The sequence below is a fragment of the Populus nigra genome, chromosome 11 (assembly GCF_951802175.1).
Source record: "Populus nigra chromosome 11, ddPopNigr1.1, whole genome shotgun sequence".
NCBI lineage: Eukaryota > Viridiplantae > Streptophyta > Magnoliopsida > Malpighiales > Salicaceae > Populus > Populus nigra.
In genome coordinates, this window is record NC_084862.1 from 16,427,093 (window position 1) to 16,448,224 (window position 21,132).

General features: G+C 33.8%; 2 protein-coding genes across 5 annotated transcripts in view; both read right to left on the reverse strand.

The window, feature by feature from the left end:
* Window positions 1-1,533: 1,533 nt before the first annotated feature.
* LOC133667972 (chloride channel protein CLC-c-like) lies at window positions 1,534-6,384 on the reverse strand. 3 transcript variants are annotated; one of them, XM_062087691.1, is made up of 8 exons: window positions 6,105-6,384; window positions 5,764-5,993; window positions 5,040-5,240; window positions 4,644-4,821; window positions 3,860-4,122; window positions 3,425-3,694; window positions 2,213-3,341; window positions 1,534-2,043 (listed from the first exon to the last, which is right to left on the reverse strand). In XM_062087691.1, the coding sequence occupies exons 2-8, from the start codon at window positions 5,985-5,987 to the stop codon at window positions 1,954-1,956; spliced, it is 2,355 nt and encodes a 784-aa protein (XP_061943675.1). In that variant the 5' UTR covers window positions 5,988-5,993; window positions 6,105-6,384; the 3' UTR covers window positions 1,534-1,953. The 3 variants fall into 3 exon arrangements, with proteins under 3 accessions (XP_061943675.1, XP_061943676.1, XP_061943677.1); XM_062087692.1 differs by having other exon boundaries at window positions 6,227-6,383; XM_062087693.1 differs by lacking the exons at window positions 5,764-5,993; window positions 6,105-6,384 and having other exon boundaries at window positions 4,644-4,826; window positions 5,040-5,175.
* Window positions 6,385-17,267: 10,883 nt separating this feature from the next.
* LOC133668524 (T-complex protein 1 subunit gamma-like) overlaps window positions 17,268-21,132 on the reverse strand; it is a 4,299-nt gene continuing 434 nt past the window's right edge. For both annotated transcript variants that reach the window (XM_062088430.1, XM_062088429.1), the window contains 9 exons: window positions 20,901-21,132; window positions 20,754-20,822; window positions 20,595-20,666; window positions 20,086-20,159; window positions 19,056-19,718; window positions 18,822-18,947; window positions 18,566-18,670; window positions 18,105-18,179; window positions 17,268-17,778 (listed from right to left, as the gene is read on the reverse strand). The exon at window positions 20,901-21,132 is cut by the window's right edge and continues 41 nt beyond it. In XM_062088430.1, coding sequence (XP_061944414.1) covers window positions 17,590-17,778; window positions 18,105-18,179; window positions 18,566-18,670; window positions 18,822-18,947; window positions 19,056-19,718; window positions 20,086-20,159; window positions 20,595-20,666; window positions 20,754-20,822; window positions 20,901-21,132 — 1,605 coding nt within the window. In that variant the 3' untranslated portion in view covers window positions 17,268-17,589. The remainder of the gene's footprint in view (window positions 17,779-18,104; window positions 18,180-18,565; window positions 18,671-18,821; window positions 18,948-19,055; window positions 19,719-20,085; window positions 20,160-20,594; window positions 20,667-20,753; window positions 20,823-20,900) is intronic.

Consider the following 21,132-nt stretch of genomic DNA (forward strand, 5'->3'; position numbering starts at 1 on the left):
TACGGGAAAAGTTGTTCGTAGATGAAACCGTTGGACTTTTATACCATGACATTGTTTTTGGCATGCTAATGAATATTTGTGGTCCTTGTGATGGAATATTTTTTCGAAACAAATTTCCTTTTCATGGCCATGAGCGTGCTTCATGGAACCCTACAATCAGCAACTTGAAACCTTTACCTCCATTGAAAAGTACTATGCCCAATCATGATGTATGTGATAATTGGATATTGATTTATGGCTTGGGATTGGATTGGATTGGGTCTAGTTACTGGTTATTACAAGGTGATTCTTATTAAAAATGATGAATGTAAAATTTTGGGTTGTTCACTTGTGCTTATGTACTCCTTGAGGACGGATTCCTGGAGATATTAGGAAGATTAGGAACAAGGTTATTGCCTAACTAACTCCTAACATTAGTGTAGAGGTTTAGGACCGGTGGTGTTTATGATCATTATCTATTGGAGGCTGAGCATGCTGACATAATATTTAACGTGGTTCAGCAAATCACTTATATCAACCAGAGAAGTTCATATTATTGAAGATAGAGAAAGGTTACAACACACATAGATGGAGGAGAAGGATCACATCCACTCAACTCAACTCTCATTGCTCTCTCACACACAGCTGCACAAGGTTGGAGGGCTACTGTCCTTGGTAGCCATTTCTTTTTCTCTCCTCACGTATTTCTCTCTTGTTTTCCTTTTATTTTTCTCTCTAAATGATGCCTCTATTTATAGGCTTTAATGATAGTTTCTCTTGCTTTTTTGTCAGCAATGGTGGCCTGGTTGTGACTTTCCTTGACTTTCTCACAAGATGTCATACTTCTTTCTTTGACAATGGCAGCCATCCTTTTCTAGAGAATGGGCTGCAGATGCTGTTTTTTTAATGGATGATGCAGTTCATTAATAGTTATTGCACATTAATGACAACAAACCTAACAATTAGTCGTCTCTCTTCTTTCATAATTTTGGTTGTTGTTTTGCATGATCTTTGAGCTCTAATCTGGAAAATATTTGTTCAATCCTTGCTATAAAAGTATCTCCCTTTGTTTCAGTCCTTATATCAGTAGGTACAGACAGAACCAACCCCACATTCTCAAGATCAAGGAGGATCGACATATTCTGAAGCCACAACATTAGAATTGATAATATTGTTCTTCATAAGAATATTATTAGTAGAGTTGTGTTTCATGTATCCTATACTTAATTAGGGAAAAAGAAAAACATGATTAAGGATCTCATCACTTCTGACACCATATTTTCATAAATATGCAACAACGTATAAGATCAAATTAGGGAAAAAGAGCACCGAGGCTTGTAGCCCAGTGGTCTTGGCAGGGTTTCCCTGCCTATACATCCTGGGTTCAAGCCTCAGCGTGCACGTCTGTCACCCTCCACGGTGCCTTACCCGCTTATTGGGCTTGCAGGGTATTCAGTGGATCCGGGGATTAATCGTGATTCGCGTAAGCTGGCCCGGACACCCCGGGTTATTAAAAAAAATTAGGGAAAAAGAAAAACATGACAAAGGATCTCCTAAAAAAACTGTATAAACAATACCATTGAAAATTAAAACGAAAAGGACGGTAAAAACAAAGCATCAAGCACATGTAGGTATATGGCTGTTGCATGGACGTGAATATTCCTATTTATTGTGTAGGGCGCTAGGAGATCATTTATCTTTCATGGAGCTTCAAGGTGTCCATCCCGATTATGAGATGGTTTCACAGAGTTTTGAGAATAAACATCTACATTGCGGATTGTAAAATGACCTCGAATTCACTGCGGTGATGAATTTGTTTACATGTTTAAGGAAGAGGCTTCCCCTTCAACTCTAATGAAAGATCTCACTTGTTGAAAGACCAACGAACAACTCAGTCATCTGCCAACAAAGAACCCCTACTGAAGCATAATTACACAGCCACTGCTCACCAAACACTCAGTTTGATTGCTTGGTCTACTTGTGAGGCTTGATATGAGGGTAGAGTCCCAAGATATGCTCTGGCATGAAGTCATGTCGAGTCAAAATCCCAACAATTGGAGGTCTCTGCAACAAGTTAATAAGAAAAACCACAAACTCATTAGCCAACTTTTTACAGATATTTGATACGCAGAAGCCTTTACGATGCCTTTTGCCTTTTAAAGAAAAAAATTGCTGCCCAAACACTACACATCAAACAAAGAAGAAGGCTATTGAGAAAGATTGTGCGTCTTACCCCTTGACTTATTGGCACTACACACATGTGCCTGAGACCAATTTGTCGAAAGAGAATTGCAGCTTTGGAAAGTGACATTGTCTCAACCACGGTGTGCGGGGATGCATTGCTAATTGGATGAAGATCTACATACATCTCCATCTCTTCCTCTTCAATATCCAGATCCTCTAACTTGACACCCTTCCCAGATCCTGCTTTAGCAAAATCAAATACTGCAAATCTACGCAAGATCTCTTGACCAGCAGGTATCCTTTCCCTTGAAAAATTCTTGCCTTTAAGCAAAACAAGCAAATGTGACCTCAAGACAAGGCCGCACAGTTCTGGTGAATCTGAGAAAGGTGGTTCATCAATCACTGGGAACCCATTATGTCCAGTTGTCCTCAAAGCATGCAGTATATTGCCCACCTTTTCAATACCAAGAAAAGTTACCAATGGACTAGAGACAACATCACGTGCAACCAAATGCCTCATGTAAGGTTCTGCACGGGCCTCCATGTAAGGCAATCCTTTCAATTTCACAATTTGGTCATAGACACCCTTGTTGAAGTTATCAGCCACGGTTTTTGAGATAAGGAGAACCAACATCACAAGGGGAAGCAACAATAAATCATTAGTGAGTTCGAGCAGTATTACACAAAGGGAAACTGTCATTCTCATGGTACCACCAAGGAAGGATGCAGCTCCAAGTAAGGCAAAGAGACCGGTGTCAAGGTTAGAGATGGATCTAAATAGTCTCCCAACAAGACGGCCATAGCATGCTCCAGCTAAAATAACGGGGATGAAAAGTCCAGATGGGATAGCAATTCCATATGTAACAATGCCAAGACAATAAACAGCAGAGAAAAAGAGGAAGAGAGTGGATATACGAAATTCTTTTTTAGTGCTGGCGCTAAAGAGGTTGCGAATAGCATCATCATTAGTGCTTAGAAAAAGGGAGGCAATGTCATTGTAATAACCAGGTGGGCACTGAAAACTTTTGTAATTTCCAGATTCATCAGTGTTGGGACAACTCACAGTTATATGAGTAGGGCAGGGGATGCAACTCCCGAACCAAGGCAGGCCGTAAGAACAACAAGATGTCAGCAGGGCGATGGCAATAACAAGTGAGATTTTAAATGCAGCACCTTTTCTGCAGCAGCATGATAACAAGTGATTATCAATAAAAAAAAGAAGCAATCTGCTGTAATCAAATAGGATGGCACAGTAACATACTCGTTAATGATGCTGTAAGTACGGAGAACCTTATCCACAAGATAGTTATACAAGCTTCCAAAAATCCCCCCGATGATGCCTAAGAGTATCACAGCTAAAACATCCGGGCCACTATATTGCACCTTTTCTGAACTCACATCATACATTATTAGACCTCCTTTCCCAAAAAGCCCACACTTTCCGGTAGCGCAAAATTCCATAAAAGCTCTCAAAACTATAGCAACCACTGCTGTAGTGAAAAAAGTTCTCCAAAGAAGAGCACTCCGCCACCTGAAGCACGTCAAAACAAGAAAAAACAAGATGCTGACCTTCATCAGTTGTGCATACATAACAATTGCATGTACACGCATATTAAACAAATAAATTAAGATTCCTCTGTGCGTTAAGCAAATAAGCTATGAATTAGACAGCAACACACAGAGATGGAAGAGGTACCATGAAGCTGCTTCTTCAAGAGCGAAAAGAACGCCTCCAACTGGAGCACGAAAAGCAGCAGCCACACCAGCAGCAGCTCCGCAAGTGATTAAATCTCGTCTCTGACGATCATTTTTGAAATATCTGAGCCATGTCCAAGTCAAATGGTACTTGCGAGAACCCCCCTGCCCTAATAAAGAGGCTATGCATGCACCAGTGTGAACCATAGGCCCTTCTTTACCAACAACAAATCCAGCAGAAACACCGAGAATAGAAGCAAAAATCTGCCACATTCAGAATTGTAAACACCACAGAAATATCATTTCAGAGAAAGGTAATAATTCCAGAAACGTAAAGTCAGATTCTGAATTGCAAAAATAGTATGAATGCATATCATATTCTAAAAACAGACAAAATAAGAGAAAAGAGAACAAAGCAATACCAGGAAACACTGAGCAGATCAAATTCACAAACATTGAGGAAAGCAAGTTCACTCGATTTCATTAACCTAGGTGGACAACAGTTTCATGTTCTCTGATGTTCTAGACCAAAATCTTCAAACAGAAGCTCTGAAAAATTAGAAGGTTAGTGACATCTTTCGCGTTATAGCACTGAAGTTTGGTGCAGCATCTAAGACCTCGCACAATCCTTTTGAACTAAAATTACACATGCATGCAAGTATTCGCTTTTGCAGATGCCTAGATAAAGGACTAGTGAACACTTTGACTTATTCTGTCTTTCAGAGAGGTTGATATGCTTTTTATGTATGAGCAGAAAGCGCGGCTAGACACTGTAATTCACTGACCTTTACAAAAAGGGTACCAGGAGCCAGTATAGAATGAGCATCAATGCCATTAAGATAGGCTTTCACTTCAGGAATACCAGAACCTGCTGCTGCTGGAGCAATGAAAGCGCATAGAGCTGCAGCAGCAGCCGCCAACACCATGTTGCAACCAGCAAATGCTGCAAAAGCCTTGTAATATCTGCACTAGAGGCATGACCATGTCATAGTTATCGTATAGATTGGCAAACAAACTTAATTCAGGATCTCAAACGCATTGCCATTAGTTGAAAAGTCATTATTATACCTTAAGTACTGATAAAAAAATTCAAAAAAAAAAAAGGATGTACGAGGAAATAAGTCCAGGCTACTTGTAGACCAAAATTCCAATACAGTGAGGTTGTGATAGGCTGAGCTTACTGTTGCTTTCTCATGAGCTTATTAGTCAGCAACAACTTGAAACCAGATATGTTCTCAACTGCGATATTATTTAAAAAGCCAACAAGTCCTGTGAAAAGGCCAATAAGAAGTGCAAATGCCCACTTCAGCAAAATATACTGAAATATCTGAACTTTCTTTCTTGATCTCCAATCTTGTTTAAATAATTCATTTTCAGCAATCCTGTAGGACGACAAATAAAAAGACAGACGTTAGCATTTTTATCTTCTATCAAGAAGCCAAGCTGATAAAGAATCATATGTGTACCAAACATTAAAGCTGTGGTGATGAATATTAATTAGTTACTTCGTGTATTCACTAGAAATTAATGATGAAAATGAAAATCAAATCCGAAACTTGTAAGAAATAATAAGATTATTTAAAAGTACTTTTTTTATTTTCTCTCTCTTTTTTTTCCTTTTTATATCTATCTCTCTTCTATGAGCACCATAAATTTTATGTTCATATTTTGTGATTTTATGAGATGTATGAATGACTATGAGTCCATAAGCTCGCAGGTTCTTTTCTAATCTAATCAGTGATTAAATAACCAGATTCTGTAAAAGGAAAAAAAGAAAGTAAATAAAGAATCTGTTGTGAGTTTATGATTACAAAAGGCAAATCTGATTTTCTCTGGAATTGGCATCGCAGAAGTTATGCACTGAAGCAAGCAGAAAAGGGGGGACAAAAAACACATCTCACTTACTCGTAGTCAAGGCTTTCAATAAGAGAAATGTTGGCACCAACAATGGCAGTCTGGGATGTTGTATTCCTCCTTTTCACCAAGAGGGGTTCAGTACTGTAAGCACCGTTGTACGAATTTAGTATTCCTTTGGCATCATTTTCAATGTCTCCCTCCACATCTTCTTCTTTAACAGTATGCAGCCCATGAGTGGCCCTGTTATCCAAGTCCATTTTTCTTTCTCTCATATCCCTCTGCACACACACAGCACAGCACAGCACCAGAGAAGTTGTCATAATCATACATACAAAGGAAAGGAAGAAGGGGACAAAACAGAAAGAAAAGAAGTTATCCTGTATACTTACAAACGAAAGAAAGAGAGGAAAACTGATCTTCACTTCTGTTCTTTTTTTTTATTGTTTTACTCAACTCAGTCGGTCTCTAACTACTAGCTACTCAACTCAACACAACAGAAAAACAATCTCACCTAGAAACAGCAACCATTAAACATTCTGTATGCATATGAACTAATATCATCAACGAGCATTGCAATAAATAACCCTCTCCCTTTGGCCTTTTTGGCTGGAGGGGAAATGGCGAGAAAAAAAGAGGCAGGAAAATAAGTAGATGACGATGATTGATGAGTATGAAGACAAAAAACCAATGACAGCCAACCTCGCATTATTATACTATCCTTTAAAATACGTTAAAAAACAATGGGCTGTATAGATATAAAATGTTTTTACCATATACCGTTTTATAGATGTTTTCTTTTCTATTTTTTATAGGCTACATTATAGATGTTTAAATAAGCACAAATATATTATTTTTTTTATTTTTTATTTTAAAAGTTATTTACACATGTTGGATCAAGGTATAATTATTAGATCCAAAATTATTTAGATTTGACATGATTATCAGATCCAAAAATATTGAGTCTGACTTGACTACCAGACTTATTTTTTAAAACAAAATAAAAATAATTTATAAAAAAAATAATTATAATTTTTATTTAAGATACTTCAAGTGTACTTTAATTTTTTTATAAAAAAATTAAAAAAAATATGAAAACAATTATTTAGAATACTTTGAGGTTGGTTTAAATATTTTTGTATAAAAAAACATTATAGAAAAATTAATTTACATTTCTATTTAGGATACTTAAAGGATAGTTTAAATAGATTTTTTATAAAAAATAGAAAACATTTATAAGAAAATTATATGGGATATTTCAAGAATAGTTTAAATATTTTTTTTATATAAAAAAAGAAAACATTTATAAGAAAATTATATAGGATACTTCAAGAATAGTTTAAATGTTTTTTTATTAAAAATATAAAAATAAATAATTAGCATTTCTGTTTAGTATATTTCAATGGTAGTTTAAATATGTTTTTATAGAAAAAATATAAAATATATAAAAAATATTAATTAACATTCTTGTTTATAATACTTTAAAGGTAGTTTAAATGTGTTTTTATAAAAAAAAATTAAAAACAATTATTAGCATTTCTTTTTAGTATATTTCAATGGCAGTTTAAATGTTTTTAAAATAAAAAATAGAGAATATTTATAAAAAATTATTTAGTATACTTCAATGATACTTTTAATGATTTTTTATAGAAAAATAAAAAAATATTTTAAAAAAACTAATCAGGATTTTTGTTTAAGATACTTTTAGGATAATTTAAATATTTTTTTAGAAAAAAATAAAAAAAATATTTATAAAAAAAATTAATTAGTAGTTCTATTTTGGATACTTTAAGGATATTTTAAATATGTTTTTAAAAAAAATAAAAAAATATTTATAAAAAAATTAATTAGCATTTCTGTTTAGAATATTGAAATGTAGTTTATATTTTGTCTGTAATAAAAAATAAAAAGAATTAATTAGAATTTTTGTTTAGGATATTTCATTAATAATTTAAATATATTTTTGATAAAAAAATAATTAGCATTTAGATAGGATATTGGGTGATTTGGCTACTAAACCTAAAACATTTAAAATATTCTCTATATTTTGAAAAAAATTTCTATATTTTAAAAAATTATTATTAACCTGTTATAAAATACGTGACAACATACTAGCTTGCTCTGGTATTTTTTGCGTTTCAAAAATACTTTTGAAAAAATTTAAATTTTATTTTAAATTAATATTTTTAGATTATTTTAATGTAATGATATCAAAAATAATTTTTAAAAAAATAAAAAATATATTTTAATATATTTTTAAATAAAAAATATTTAAAAAAATAACCAAATACTTAAAAACATGTTTTTATCATTTTGTACGGTATTTTGAGATGAAATGAAAGGGGTAAAGATAATTATTCTTTCTCATCCTCCAATGTCCAGGCCCCACTTGTAAATAATAGCAGTCTCGATCTTATAATGAATCGTCACCATGTTGTTTTCAACCTCATATTCATAATCTCTATTAAGATTGTTGCGTACAATAATCGTATGATGACATCAAAGATGCTGCTCTTCTTATCCGCCGCCTGAAAGCTATTCTTATTTCATCAAATGATGAGCTATGAACTATTTTTTTAAGAAAAAAAATTATGAATTATTTCAAAAAATATCATTGGTGTGGAAACGGTGCTGGTTTTTTTTTTAAAAAATGAGAAAACTGTAAATGTCTATATATATTGAAATATTGACTAGTGTGACTATCAATAGAATATGAACTTGAGTAGTATGGTGAAAACTGTACGTGTTAATATGAACTTGCTAGTATCTTGACAACAAGCATGGATGACTTGAATATTATTTCAAGAACATATTTGATAACTTATAGAAAAATAGATGATAAAAAAGTTATTTTACTTGTTAATAATTTTTCCTGCACTCCAAAAACTATTAAAAACTAAAAAAAATTTGAATTATTTTTTTTATATTCAACATAATATCAAAGATTTAGCCTTTGATTAGCCTTTGATTAGAAGATTATACAAGCTTTCAAGATGCATTATCGTTATTGCTTTTATTAGTATCTTTTATAAGGACATGAAACTTAAATCTTAAATCTGGAGAAGATATTAAACTATAACTAAAAAGAATCAGTGTTTTACTGTGGACTGCACTGTGCAGTCCACAGTAAAACACTGATTTCTTCCTTAGGCCGGTTGTTTTTTTTTTTTAAGTTTATCTAAGTTTTTTTAGGTTTTTTTTTATGTTTTTTGGGATTTTTTTTACTTTTTTCTTTATTTTTTTAATTAATTTTTTTTAATTTAGTTTAGTTTGTTAATGTTAAATTTCTTTCTATTTAGTTATTAGACTTTCATGACACATATCCTGAGTTTCACGAGTTATCCTGGTTTCACGAGTGAACCCAGTTAATTTCGGGTTGACCCGCCAATTTTTTTATTATTATTTTCATAAATATTTTTGTTTAATTTAGTTTGTTAATGTTAAATTTTTTTATTTAGTTATCAGACTTTCATGACACAAATACCGGGTTTAACAGATTAACATGGTTTGACGAGTTAACCCGGAATTTTTTTCTTTTTAATTAATTTTTTTTTGTTTAGTTCAATTTGTTAATATTCACTTTTTTTTTTATTTAGTTACCAGACATTCATAACACAGATCCCGGGTTTGACAAGTTAACATGAATTTTATTTTATTTTTTGCTTTTTTTTTCTTTTTAATTATTGTTTTCGTTTCGTTTAGTTTAGTTTGTTAATGTTAAATTTCTTTCTATTTAGTTTTTTTTTCTTCTTAGAGGTTTTTTTTCTTTTATTTTTTCTTTTTAATTAATTTTATTTAATTAATTTAGTTTATTAATATTAAATTTTTTTCTAAATAGTTCTCGATTGATGCCTTTAGTTTTTTTTTTTATGCCTTTGACTGTGAACTGCACAGTGCAGTCTACAGTGAAAAGGCTGATGCTTTTTTTAATTAATTTTTTTTGCTTAATTTAAATTGTTAATGTTAAATTTTTTTCTATTTAGTTATCAAACTTTCATTACACGGATTCTGAGTTTGACAGGTTAACGTGGTTTGACGAGTTAGCTCAGTTAATTTTGGGTTAACCCATTAATTTATTTTTTTCTTTTTAACTATCAAGCTTTCATGATGCAAATTCAAGGTATGACGGGTTAACCTGGTTTGAAGGGTTAACCCAATTAATTCATATATTTTTTTCTTTTTTTCATTAGTTTTTTTCTTCATGTTGGTTTTTTTTTAACTAATCTATTAAATTATCACACTTTTATGACACAACCTTGCAGCCAGACCCATGTCCAATGTTATTGGGTCTGGTATTGCAATCCAGACACTTTATGCTAAGGGTTAACCCAAGTTTAATGTTATTATTAATATTATAAACATTACTCTTGGATCAAGCGTTGCAACCAAACCTGAGACTCTTGGGTATAGCTTTGCAAAAAAGCATTGGACATGGGTCTAGCTGCAAGGTTGTGTTATAAAAGTGTGATAATTTAATAGATTAGTTAAAAAAAAACCTAATACTTTTAGATCTTAACTATTTTTAAAATGCAAAAAATAATTGACCTGCGGTATCGCGCGGGGCATGTAACTAGTATATTCTATATGTAATGAATCTTACGATCTTGGCTTGGATAATAAACATTGAAGCAAGTATAATTATAAATTATCTTTAACATTGTAAAATTAGATCCATAAATAATATGATTTCAAAGAATTTTGATCAATACTTAGATGATGAAGTTGTTCGATTATTGTATGTTATAATTAAATAGTTGAAAAGGATGATTTTATACTAGAGTCAGTTGTACCGTGCAAATATCCGAATTTGAAACGTGCACATCTACCCTTCCTCATTCAAAGAACTTCGTTTGGTCATTCTCTATTCCCTTTTGAAAGGGAATTTAGGAATTTAAGGTATGTTTTTATAATTTTGTATGGTATTTTTTAGGTGAAAAGGAGAATTATTCTTTCTCATTCTCCATTATTGTCCAACTCCCCCTTGTAAACATAAATGTCCATCAGTCCCTTCATAATGTCCCATTAAGTTGCTGCGTTCCATAATTGTATGACAACAAAGATGCTGACTTCATATCATATTTCTTCCATAGTTATTAAATCCGCTTGGTTGATTTAGAACTTGATTATTGTCGCAACGGACATCGCGGCGGTCTTAAAATAATCTTAATTAAATAAAAAAATAGATATTTAACATCTGATTCTTTAAGGGGAAAATGCATTGTTTAAAGAGTCGCCACCTAGTATTATAGTCACTAGGAACCCTAACTGGTCAACATAGATTCTATGGTTCGGGACTGATTACGTAAAAGGAAAGATATTATCACCCCTTAAACGTTCTGCCTGAGGCAGACTGCATTACTGATTTTTGTCTTAAATTGCTAAACATTATTCGCTTATGCTATAATGATTTGTTTATAATATTCATGACTCTGACGCCAGTGAATATTCGATCGCGAATAATTACAACTCTGACGTAGGTAAAAATTCCCGAATAATTTCAACTCTGGCGTTGGTAAAAATTCCACCACAAGTAATTCCAACTCTGGCATTGGTAAAAATTCATAGCTACAAAAAAAACAATATATATTTTTTTATTTTTTCTTTTTTATTCCTGATCTTGATATCAGTGAATAAATTGATAAAAATATATTTTTTCTAAGACATGTAAAATTTTTTATTTCTACACTTTCTATTTTTTTATTTTTTTATTTTTTTGGGGCTAGAAGCACGCGTGAAGTAAATTCACGCGTGCATGAATAGTGTGAAGGTAATTAAATTACCTTCACACTGCATTTGAAAGTTTTAATGAATGCAGAGAATGGAAACTTACCTGTGCAGCGGAGGACGGCGACGAAGACGATGGCGCGGTGGCTGTTTTCTTTTGTTTCCCGGTGTGGCTCCACTGCCTTTTGGGTTGTTCTTTTTCTCTGCGTATGATGCTCTGTTGTTCCCCTGTTTTCTGGGTTTTTCTATGGGTTCTGCTCCAGTTCTCTCCTCTGGTTTTCGGTCCCAAAAATCCCCTGTCTTCGTCTGTGTCCTGGCTTCCTCCTCTGCCGGTTCACTCCCCAGCTTTTCCTTCCTCAGTTTTTCTTTCCTCTCCCAGTTTTTCTTCGTTTGGTTCGTGCTCTCTGTTTGGGTTCTGTTTTTTTCTCTGTTTCGTTTTTTTCCTGATTTTCGGTTGTGTGTGATTGGATTCTGGGACTAAACCAAAGATGGGTTTAGCTCTTTGTTTACTTCCTTTTTGCTCACTCTGCTTCTGGGTTTTTTTTGTTCTCCGTGTCTTTTGTGCTCTGGTTTACGGGTCTTTCCTTTTTTTTTCATCACCGGTGAGGTCGCCTTTGCTCAGCCTTTATAGAGCCAGCAGCAGCCTTGGTGGTGGTAACGGTTGCCCCCCACCCTAAATGCTCCGTAACCGACGCCTTCAATGAAGAAAACGTCCGTGTTGGCTGCCAACGGACGAAACGTCTCTGCCTTTAATGGCAGAGCCGTTGCAGAGTAAAGAGACCGTGAACAGTCGTTGCAAAACGACCCCGTTTTGCTGGCTGCAAATTTGGTCCTTGCAATTCTTTTAATTTTGCAATCAAACCCCTGGTTAAAATATAATTGGATCCTTACATTTCTGCGCCATTTTCAAGTTGGTCCTTGGATTTTAATTTTTGCAATTTAGACCCCAATTAAACCCCAAACTTTGATATTTCTTCGATTAAGTCCTTAATTGGATTAATTAAATTAATTTTCAAGCTTAATTAAGTCTCAAAACTTATCAATTCTCCAATTAAACCCTTAATTGAATTAATTAAATTAATTCCAAACTCAATTAAGTCTCAAAACTTATCAATCATGTTGCACTTAACCCAAATTTTAATTCATTCTTCATTTTACTTGTTTTTTCATCATTATTATTTTTTTATCATCATTTTTTTTATCTTTTTCAGTAAATAAAATAATAATAATAATTAAAATAAAAATGATCAAAATTTGGGTTATGACAAATATGTAGGCTAAATCCGTCTAGATAAGTTAAAAGATCGAGATAAGTAAAAATCTTGTTGACCTATCTTGTTGATCCGAGATTTGGTGGACTCGACAAAACCCAGCTGAAACCTGATTTTTTTTCAAATGTGTTTTTTCTCCTAAATAGAGACTTTTTTTTTTGTATTTTTTTAGTTGGTTATTAATACTTTTCAAAGTTCACTGTATAAATACTAGATAAATATTTTATTTTTTCAATATGAAATTTGAAACCTTTTAGTATATACTAGTTAGGTGGCTCGCGCTACACCACAAGCACGCTTTTTATTTTTATAAAAAATAAAAATATACATATATGACCAGAAGTGTTGCGTCTGACTACAATGTCTGACCCAAAAGAGCAAGTATGACTGCAATACCAGACCCGACAATAATATTTCCACTATAAATAATGATATTTAACTTATCTATTCAAATTCTTATATTTTTTAATTTTTTTAAAAAAATTATGGTTTTTCTTCAATAGTAATAGTAGTATTTTTTTGAATTTATTAATGATAATAATACCAATAATAATTTTAATTTTATCCTTCAAATCAAGTCCAAGGTTGTTTTTTTAATATTGATAATAATTTTTTCTTCAAATTTATTAACTATTTTATTAATAATATTAATTATAATAAAAATAATAGTATTTATAAAAGAAATACAAATTCATTTTTGATATTAACACTTTTAATTATAATAAAAAATAATAATATTTATAACACAAATAATAATATTTAGAAACTTAAGACCCAAGAATCTTGGGTCCTGCATCAAGACCCAGGGCTAATAGGTCCTACCTTATGACCAAATTCTCTTGGGTCCTTACGCTGGACCCATTGATTAGGTCCTATGCCGAACCCAAGAGGAGGACCCAAGGATAATGGATCCTGCTTCAAAACCCAATTTTCTTGGGTCCTGACATTGGATCTTACGTCGGATCCAAAAGCAAGATTCAAGGCTAATGAGTTCAGGGTCAGGACCTAAGAGAATGGGGTCCTGATGCATGATCCAAGAACTTTGGGTCATGCCCGCAGCAAGACCCAGATGGATTTTGGGTCCTGCACCCCGTATGATCCAAAGCGATTTTGGGTTTTGCATGTAGCATTACCCAACTTTAATGATTCCTGCTAGGGGCAGGACCCAACACATAATTTATTTATGTATTTAATATATATATATATATATATATATATAATTTAAAACTATTTTGAAACGCAAAAAAAATATACTTTAATAAAAAAATTAAACTCAACCTTAAATGAAAAATATTATCATCACCCAACTTTTGTATAATATAAAAAAATCACATCAATTTATTTTCTCTTTTATAGTATGAAAAATATCAATAAGAGAAAAGAAAAAAAATGACGAGGAATAAAATAAAACTTGAAATATCTTAAAAAAAATTTCTAAAAATATATTGATATAATATTTTTTATTTTTTAAAATATATTTTTTATATAATCACATCAAAATAATACAAAAACATCTTAATTTGAATTAAAGAAAAAAATATTAATTTGATTTAAAACAAAATAAAAGAAAATTATTGAAAGCTCCATCAACTTTAATATGACAATATCAGAGAACAAAATTAAAAAGTTTTAAATTTTTATCAATGAATTTTTAAAACTTACAAAAAAAACATGATTGAATAAGAAAATTCAACACAACTTCAAAGGAAAAACAATTATGATCACACAACTTTTATACAATATAAAAAAACTTTTATCATTTTTTTTTCTCTTAACTGTATAGAAATCAAAGAAAAAAGTAAAAATCTTAGACCCAATATCCTTGGGAATGGTTGCACAGCCAGACCCAAGGATATTGGGCTATGTTGCTAGACAGGCCCAAGAAGGTGCCAATAGTGTTGGGTCCTGCTACCCAGCAGGACCCAATGGTGCGGTGCTGAAGACTCGCTCGCTTGGGTATGTACCCAATGCGGGTCTGCAGCCCTTTGGCGTGTGGTACTGCAAACCTGCTCGCTTGGGTCTACACCCAACGGGGGTATGCAGCCTTAGGTGCGCGGTCGTGCAGACCGTCTCACCTGGGTCTACAACTAGGTGTGCAGGTCTGACCCTAGCACTCAGGGCATGACAGCCCAGTGCTAGGTGTCAGCAGCCTGGGGCCCCACCAAAATCCACACTGAATGTTTTCTCCTCAGTCATCCCTTCAATGCCAAATGCATCCCAATATAAAGACAACCCCACCCTCCCTATGCAGTCCTTGCAACTCTCTGCCGCAAGGGCAATTCTGTCATTACACTACTTCAATCCACAATGCTGTGTCTATACAAATAGTAACAGGGGCATTGAGCTCTTTTAGTATATTGTACAATACTCTATGTTCACAAAGGAAAAAATTATTTTTTCAATATGGGATTTGAAACCCTTTGATATATATACTCTCTGTTTACAAGAAAAAAAATTATATTTTTTCAATGTAGGATAAAAAACCTTTTTGGTTTAAATACTTCAACTTAAAAGGATAACATACTAGTATAGTACATTTTCAATGTGGGATAATAAACCTTTTGAAATAATCTTTTAAACTTTATTATTTATAACATGTATAATATATATTCATATGGATTGTTTCTTAATTTTTTCATGTGAACTATTAAAACTTTAAATATTTTTTTTTTAAAATTTATGGGTTGACTCGGGTCAACCTGTGAAACCCGGGATCCGGCTTCTTAACCAGATCAACTCTTAGATCGAGTTTGATAAGTATGATTTCATCAAGTGATGCAGGTCCACTATTTCTCAAAACAATCATTTTTTTATTTGTTTGTTGTGAATAATTTCAAAACTTTCTTTGGTTTGGAAACTGTACTAGTTTATTCTCTCCATGACAAAATTATACAGGTTTATATATATTGAAATATATTTGTACTTAGTTATATAATTAGGGATGAGATATAAAAATTATTTTTTTTATCAACTTCTTTTTTTTATATAAATTGGTGTCCAGATGAAATTGATTGTATTGATCTCGATAGCTTTGGGTGACACTCAAAGTTTGGTTTAACCTATGGGATACAAACCGAATTGAGAAAAGACTTGGTCACAACTTGGTTATGAGCAGGAGTTGACAAAGGGAATGTTAGTTTGGCATCGCAGAATCGATGGATAACATTCTGGATGTAAATATAAGCAAAACCAAGAGGTTGTGTGTGGACAACCTTGAACTATGACAATGTGCAAACTTGGGGGCAGAGGTGCTTTAAACTTGGCTCGACGAGGATGTTGACTTTCTTTGGTGGGGGAGGTTTGTCACAGGGTTAAATTCATCAAGGGGTAGGCTGATGAAAGCATTGCTAGATAGGAGATATAAGGTGGCAGCCAGCGTGATAGTAGCGAAAATCGGCAGTGCGCATGCGGGGCAGCATGCAACAGCTAGCGCAATAGTGTGCTGACACGAGTTGGGGGACTTAGACGATGGAATGTCCAAGGCTTGACAAGACAATGTTGGAATGACACAATGAGATAGTGGAGTGTGCATGAGCATTGGCAGATGCGACAGTAGTGTACGTCAATGATTTGGCAAGACATGGGTTGATGTTCGACACGAATCCTGACTTGAACAACGAACAGTCTAAGGCATGCGAAACATTTACGCTAGCAGCATGTGTGCTAGCAATGGACAGTTGGTTTGTGGGAGAACAGGACAAGGGAGTTGTAGCAGTTATGGGAGCAATTATTGGCAGTTACGACAATTTCTTATATGGAAAATAAGTGGCTGAAACACGGGATAATGAGTGCTCCACCTTTGTAGAAACTTAGGGGCAGTTTCCATTTGTAACTTCCACTATATTATAAAAATGTAGGCTGTAAAATACTGTGTAGCATGCAATGTTCTCGAGGGGCAGAACACTTATTCATAGCACACACATTAACAAACTTGTGTATCTGTAATATATTGTGTGCTTGGTTCTGTGTACCTTTACTTGTATGTTCTGCTTGTTTATGCAATAAGAAAAAGTGTGGAACCTCTCAGGTGAGGGAATCAATAAGCAAACGAGCCAAATCTAGCAAGGATAAACTACCATCCATCTTTCTTTGGATGCACATGATTTATAAGTACACCAATCCATCTTTATATTTTTATTTTATTTAAGAATATTTAAGTTCTAAAATATTATTAATAAAAAACTTATCTCTTTATTAAAGAAAAGATAGCTAGAATTTAATGTTGATTTCAGGAATAAAAATTAAATATCATCACACCGTATATATGTTTGCTTCTAATATAAACCCATAAAAATTAACAATATATGCTAAATCTTTAAATCTTTATAATATACATAAAAAAAATTTAGTCTAATATCTGATATATCAATTTTTTTTAAAAAATATAAGATTTACCATTTATAAAATACTTAAACAATATTTTTTATTTTTTAAAATTTATTTTTTTAATATCAATACATCAAAATAATAAAAAATATAAAAAAATTAATTTCAAACTATAAAAACAAAATAAAAAATTCGAAGTAAATACAACAGCAATCAGAAACACTCCATCAATCGTGAAACAAACTCCAACGTAATTATATCCAAATAAATGCACGGGACCAAAAAAGTTTAAAATAAAAAAACCACACCATTACTGAATTACTGTTTTGTGTAGGAGGAATTCAGAATGGACAATACACTAACTAATACGAGTACCATGCAATTCCTATATGGTCCACACCACCAGCAGGCCGCCACAGACAAATAGGCCCAAAACTTTGAACAAAGGCACTCTAATCAAAACTTGGGACAAAACAGCTCAGGAGCCGATAAAATAAACTGGCTTCTTTTGTCAGATTCTTCCATGGAAAGTCAGTTCAAACAGCAACTAAAATCTTCAGTCAGGAAGTATCTGCTCGCTGTCTGCATCAGCTTCTGTCTCAATCTTAGGCTTGGACGGACCCTGCGCTCCAGGGGCCTGCTTCTTCTTGATTCCACTCACAATGTCATCAATCCTCAGAAGCATGCAAGCAGACTCGATTGCTGTTTTGAAGGTTTGTGCCTTGACATTGTAGGCATCCCATATCTGATAACACAAGCAGATGGTTATCAGAACACTCAGATAAAACATATTTTGTACTTCAACTTGTGGACTTGAAGACTTCAATCACCAGCACCATCATATAACATATATAGTCAACTTAATACAAGAATATGTGAGAACAAAGATGAGGAAATCACATCGCAGACATTCAACTATAGGATAAAACAAAACTGCAGAAGAAAGTTTACGGTTTGCTGCATTGCACAAAGAAGTCATTATCTGACCTCCCTTTTGACGAAAGAGATTCTACCAACGTTAAGGATTTTCTAATTAATCATAGCAACAGGACCTGAAACTACAATATTTACCTTCCTCTCTTTCATATCAGTAATTTCACCAGTGTTCCCATCTATGCCAATCCATGCATTTTCACCATTTGCATGCTACGGTAATCAAATAAAGACAAAATAAACAGAAAATGGATGAGTGGAATCTGCAGGCAGAGCAATTATTCAATAAAAAAACCCTACTAAAAAGGTAAAAAGCTTGTATTGGTTCCTCTACTCTTGATTTTGTACTAGCTTGCTCCCTCTACTTTTTTTTGTTCTAACATCAACCTTCTACTTTAACAATCATAATTGTTTGGTCCGTATGTAACCTGATGATTTCAGAGCAATCTGAACTTCCGGTCAAATAAGGGCGAAACAAAGACAATTTTGAACGTAGAGAGTTGACATTAGAATAAATAAAAGCAGAGGAGGCAAAATAGTATAAAATCAAGAGTACAGATATGCAAAGAAGCCTTTAACCTACAAAAAAATGTTCATACCTTCCCTTGCAGAGCAGTCATGGTTCGGATCACATTAACACCACAATTCTGAGCCAACGTTCTTGGTATAGCCTCAAAAGCTATAGCAGCAGCTTCATAAGGCCACTGTTTCACAGCCACAAGAAATTATATTTATAACAAATTACTTGAAGCTATATTTTATCCACACAAAGAAGAAGGAAAAAAAGCGTAACAGCTGGTCAAATCTAAAATTTATTGAAGAGTGATCCATTGATGCAAGGGATCAATCATTCACCTTTTCTATGCCTTCAATAGAAGAGCTTTTTTGCTTCAGAGCAGCAGATACAGTTAATTCTGTAGCACCCCCACCAGGAAGGAGTTTTGGATTCTTTAGTATATTTCTTGCTACAGACATGGCATCCTATATTGAGAACAAGATTCAGAGCATTAGATGGCTGAGATATATTAAAATATAAAAAAACACACATGCATAGAGAGAGAGGAATTTGAAAGTTAAACCATTACATACCTGCAAGTTTCTTTCCACTTCATTCAGAAGGTCCTTGCTGGCACCTCTCAAGAGAACAGTACAAGCCTTCGGATCTTTGCAATCAACAATGAAGGCAAAGAATTCATCCCCAATTTTCTTAACCTCAAATAAACCAGCCCCAGTACCAACATCAGACTCTTGCAACTCATCTGGTCTGTTCACAATAGTGGCCCCACATGCCTTGGCAATTCTGTTATTATCAGTCTTCCTCAGCCTCCTGATTGCACTAACACCAGCTTTGCTCAGATAGTGGCATGCCAAATCACTGAGACCTTTCTCTGTGATTACCAAATCTGGTTTCAACTTTAGTATCTGCGCACACATATTCTCTATGTATTCCTCTTCCATTTTCAACAGGACTTCCCAGTCTTCTTCTCGAACCAGCTCCGCGTTTGTCTGGTTCTCTCCTTTCTTGTATTCAACAGGGCAATCAAGAAGAATAATACGTGGGTTCACAATTTTTCTTTTCATTTTTCCAGGGGCAACTACATCTTTGTTAAACATAACCCCTTTAAGAACTTTTGAATCTTCCAACTGGCCACCAGGCACCTTCTCAACCTTAATGTATTTCTTGATGTCAACTTCACGCATTCCTTGACCAAGGTCCACACCAACTATTGAGGTGGCATCAATTGCTAGATCCTAGAAGTTGGCAAAAACTTAGAAGGGAACAAGTAGAATTGACCAGATATGAGCAAGCTGTGGGACAATGATTAATATTCACGGTACTCATTGTATTCAGAATATTTAAAAACTACAGCAGATAGGAAGGGGGGGAAAAAACTCTTATCACTGCACCACCACATATTCTGCTTCTGCTTCTTGACCAAAACTCTTCATATCAAACAAAGAGATTCAAGTCTCACATTTTAAGCATTCAATAAACTTCAATAGTTAGGCATGCAAAATAAGAGAATTAAGAAAATTTCACTACCCAGTTAACAGGAAAGACCAAAACAGAAGCCAGCAGAATGCCATGACTAAGTCATTAGAATGCAAGGATACTTACAGCAATTAAGTCCCCAAATTGACTAGTGAACTTTGTGCCAATGCAACTCTTGACCAGCCCCAACATTGTAGGACCTGCCACAAATATCCATAAGTTACCAAAAGGACCCAACCAAAACGATAATCAACATCCCACAATGAAATCACAATCCTTTCCATTATATGAAATGAGCACTAAATTCCATGTAAACTATTAAAACTCCTACAAAAGGAAGTTCTTTTCAAACTTTCATCTTTATCTTTTTCACATACACAATTAAAGAAAAAAAAAACATAGCTTGTTTATTAGCTGTAGTGAAGGGGGAAATATTATAAAATCACACTAATGAAAACACCAACCACCTTCCCTCTCCTTCCATATAAACTCAAACTTGCATTAGTATAAACAAGCACAATAAGATTCAACCAATCAAGATAAAAAAAATTTGAAATGCACTATCAAAAAGTATAATTTTGATAAACAATAGTAATCGGCCGGAAAGAGAAGAAAGATAAGGAGCAACAACTTACGATCGTTGACATCAATGGACATAGCAATTTTGTCAATCACAGCAATAGCATCCTCCAAAGCTTTACTGTAGGCTGCAGTAATGCAAAGAGGATAAATTAACAACGCCAAATACAAAAGTTAAAAAAAAAAAGGAAGGAAGATTAAACCTAATTACCTACCTCGGCATATGACAGTAGGATGATAGTTCTTTTCGATGAAAGCTTCAGCAACATGAAGCATCTCTCCTCCTAAAACATAAATTTAAAATCAAAGAGATTTATTTAAAGAAAAAAAGGGCAAAATACAAAGAAATGAATATCAGGTACCGAGAACAATGACGGAGGTAGTTCCGTCACCGACTTCTTCGTCTTGAGTGCGACTTAATTCAATCATGGATTTAGCAGCAGGATGAGCCAGATCTAACTCACGCAGGATGGCATTGCCGTCGTTGGTGACAACAATACCACCGCTTGCATCGAGAAGCATCTTCAACATGGAACGAGGACCTAAAGTGGTCCTGATAATATCGGCAACTGCCTTTGCAGCCTGTATGTTGGC

What these genes read in the sequence shown, in the direction of transcription:
- LOC133667972 (XM_062087691.1), bottom strand. Translation starts at nt 5,987, where the DNA reads ATGAGAGAAAGAAAAATGGACTTGGATAACAGGGCCACTCATGGGCTG. An exon ending in AAGCTCATGAGAAAGCAACA is followed by an intron (nt 4,822 to 5,039) that starts GTAAGCTCAGCC and finishes CCTCTAGTGCAG; the next exon opens with ATATTACAAGGCTTTTGCAG. An exon ending in ACTTACAGCATCATTAACGA is followed by an intron (nt 3,342 to 3,424) that starts GTATGTTACTGT and finishes ATGCTGCTGCAG; the next exon opens with AAAAGGTGCTGCATTTAAAA.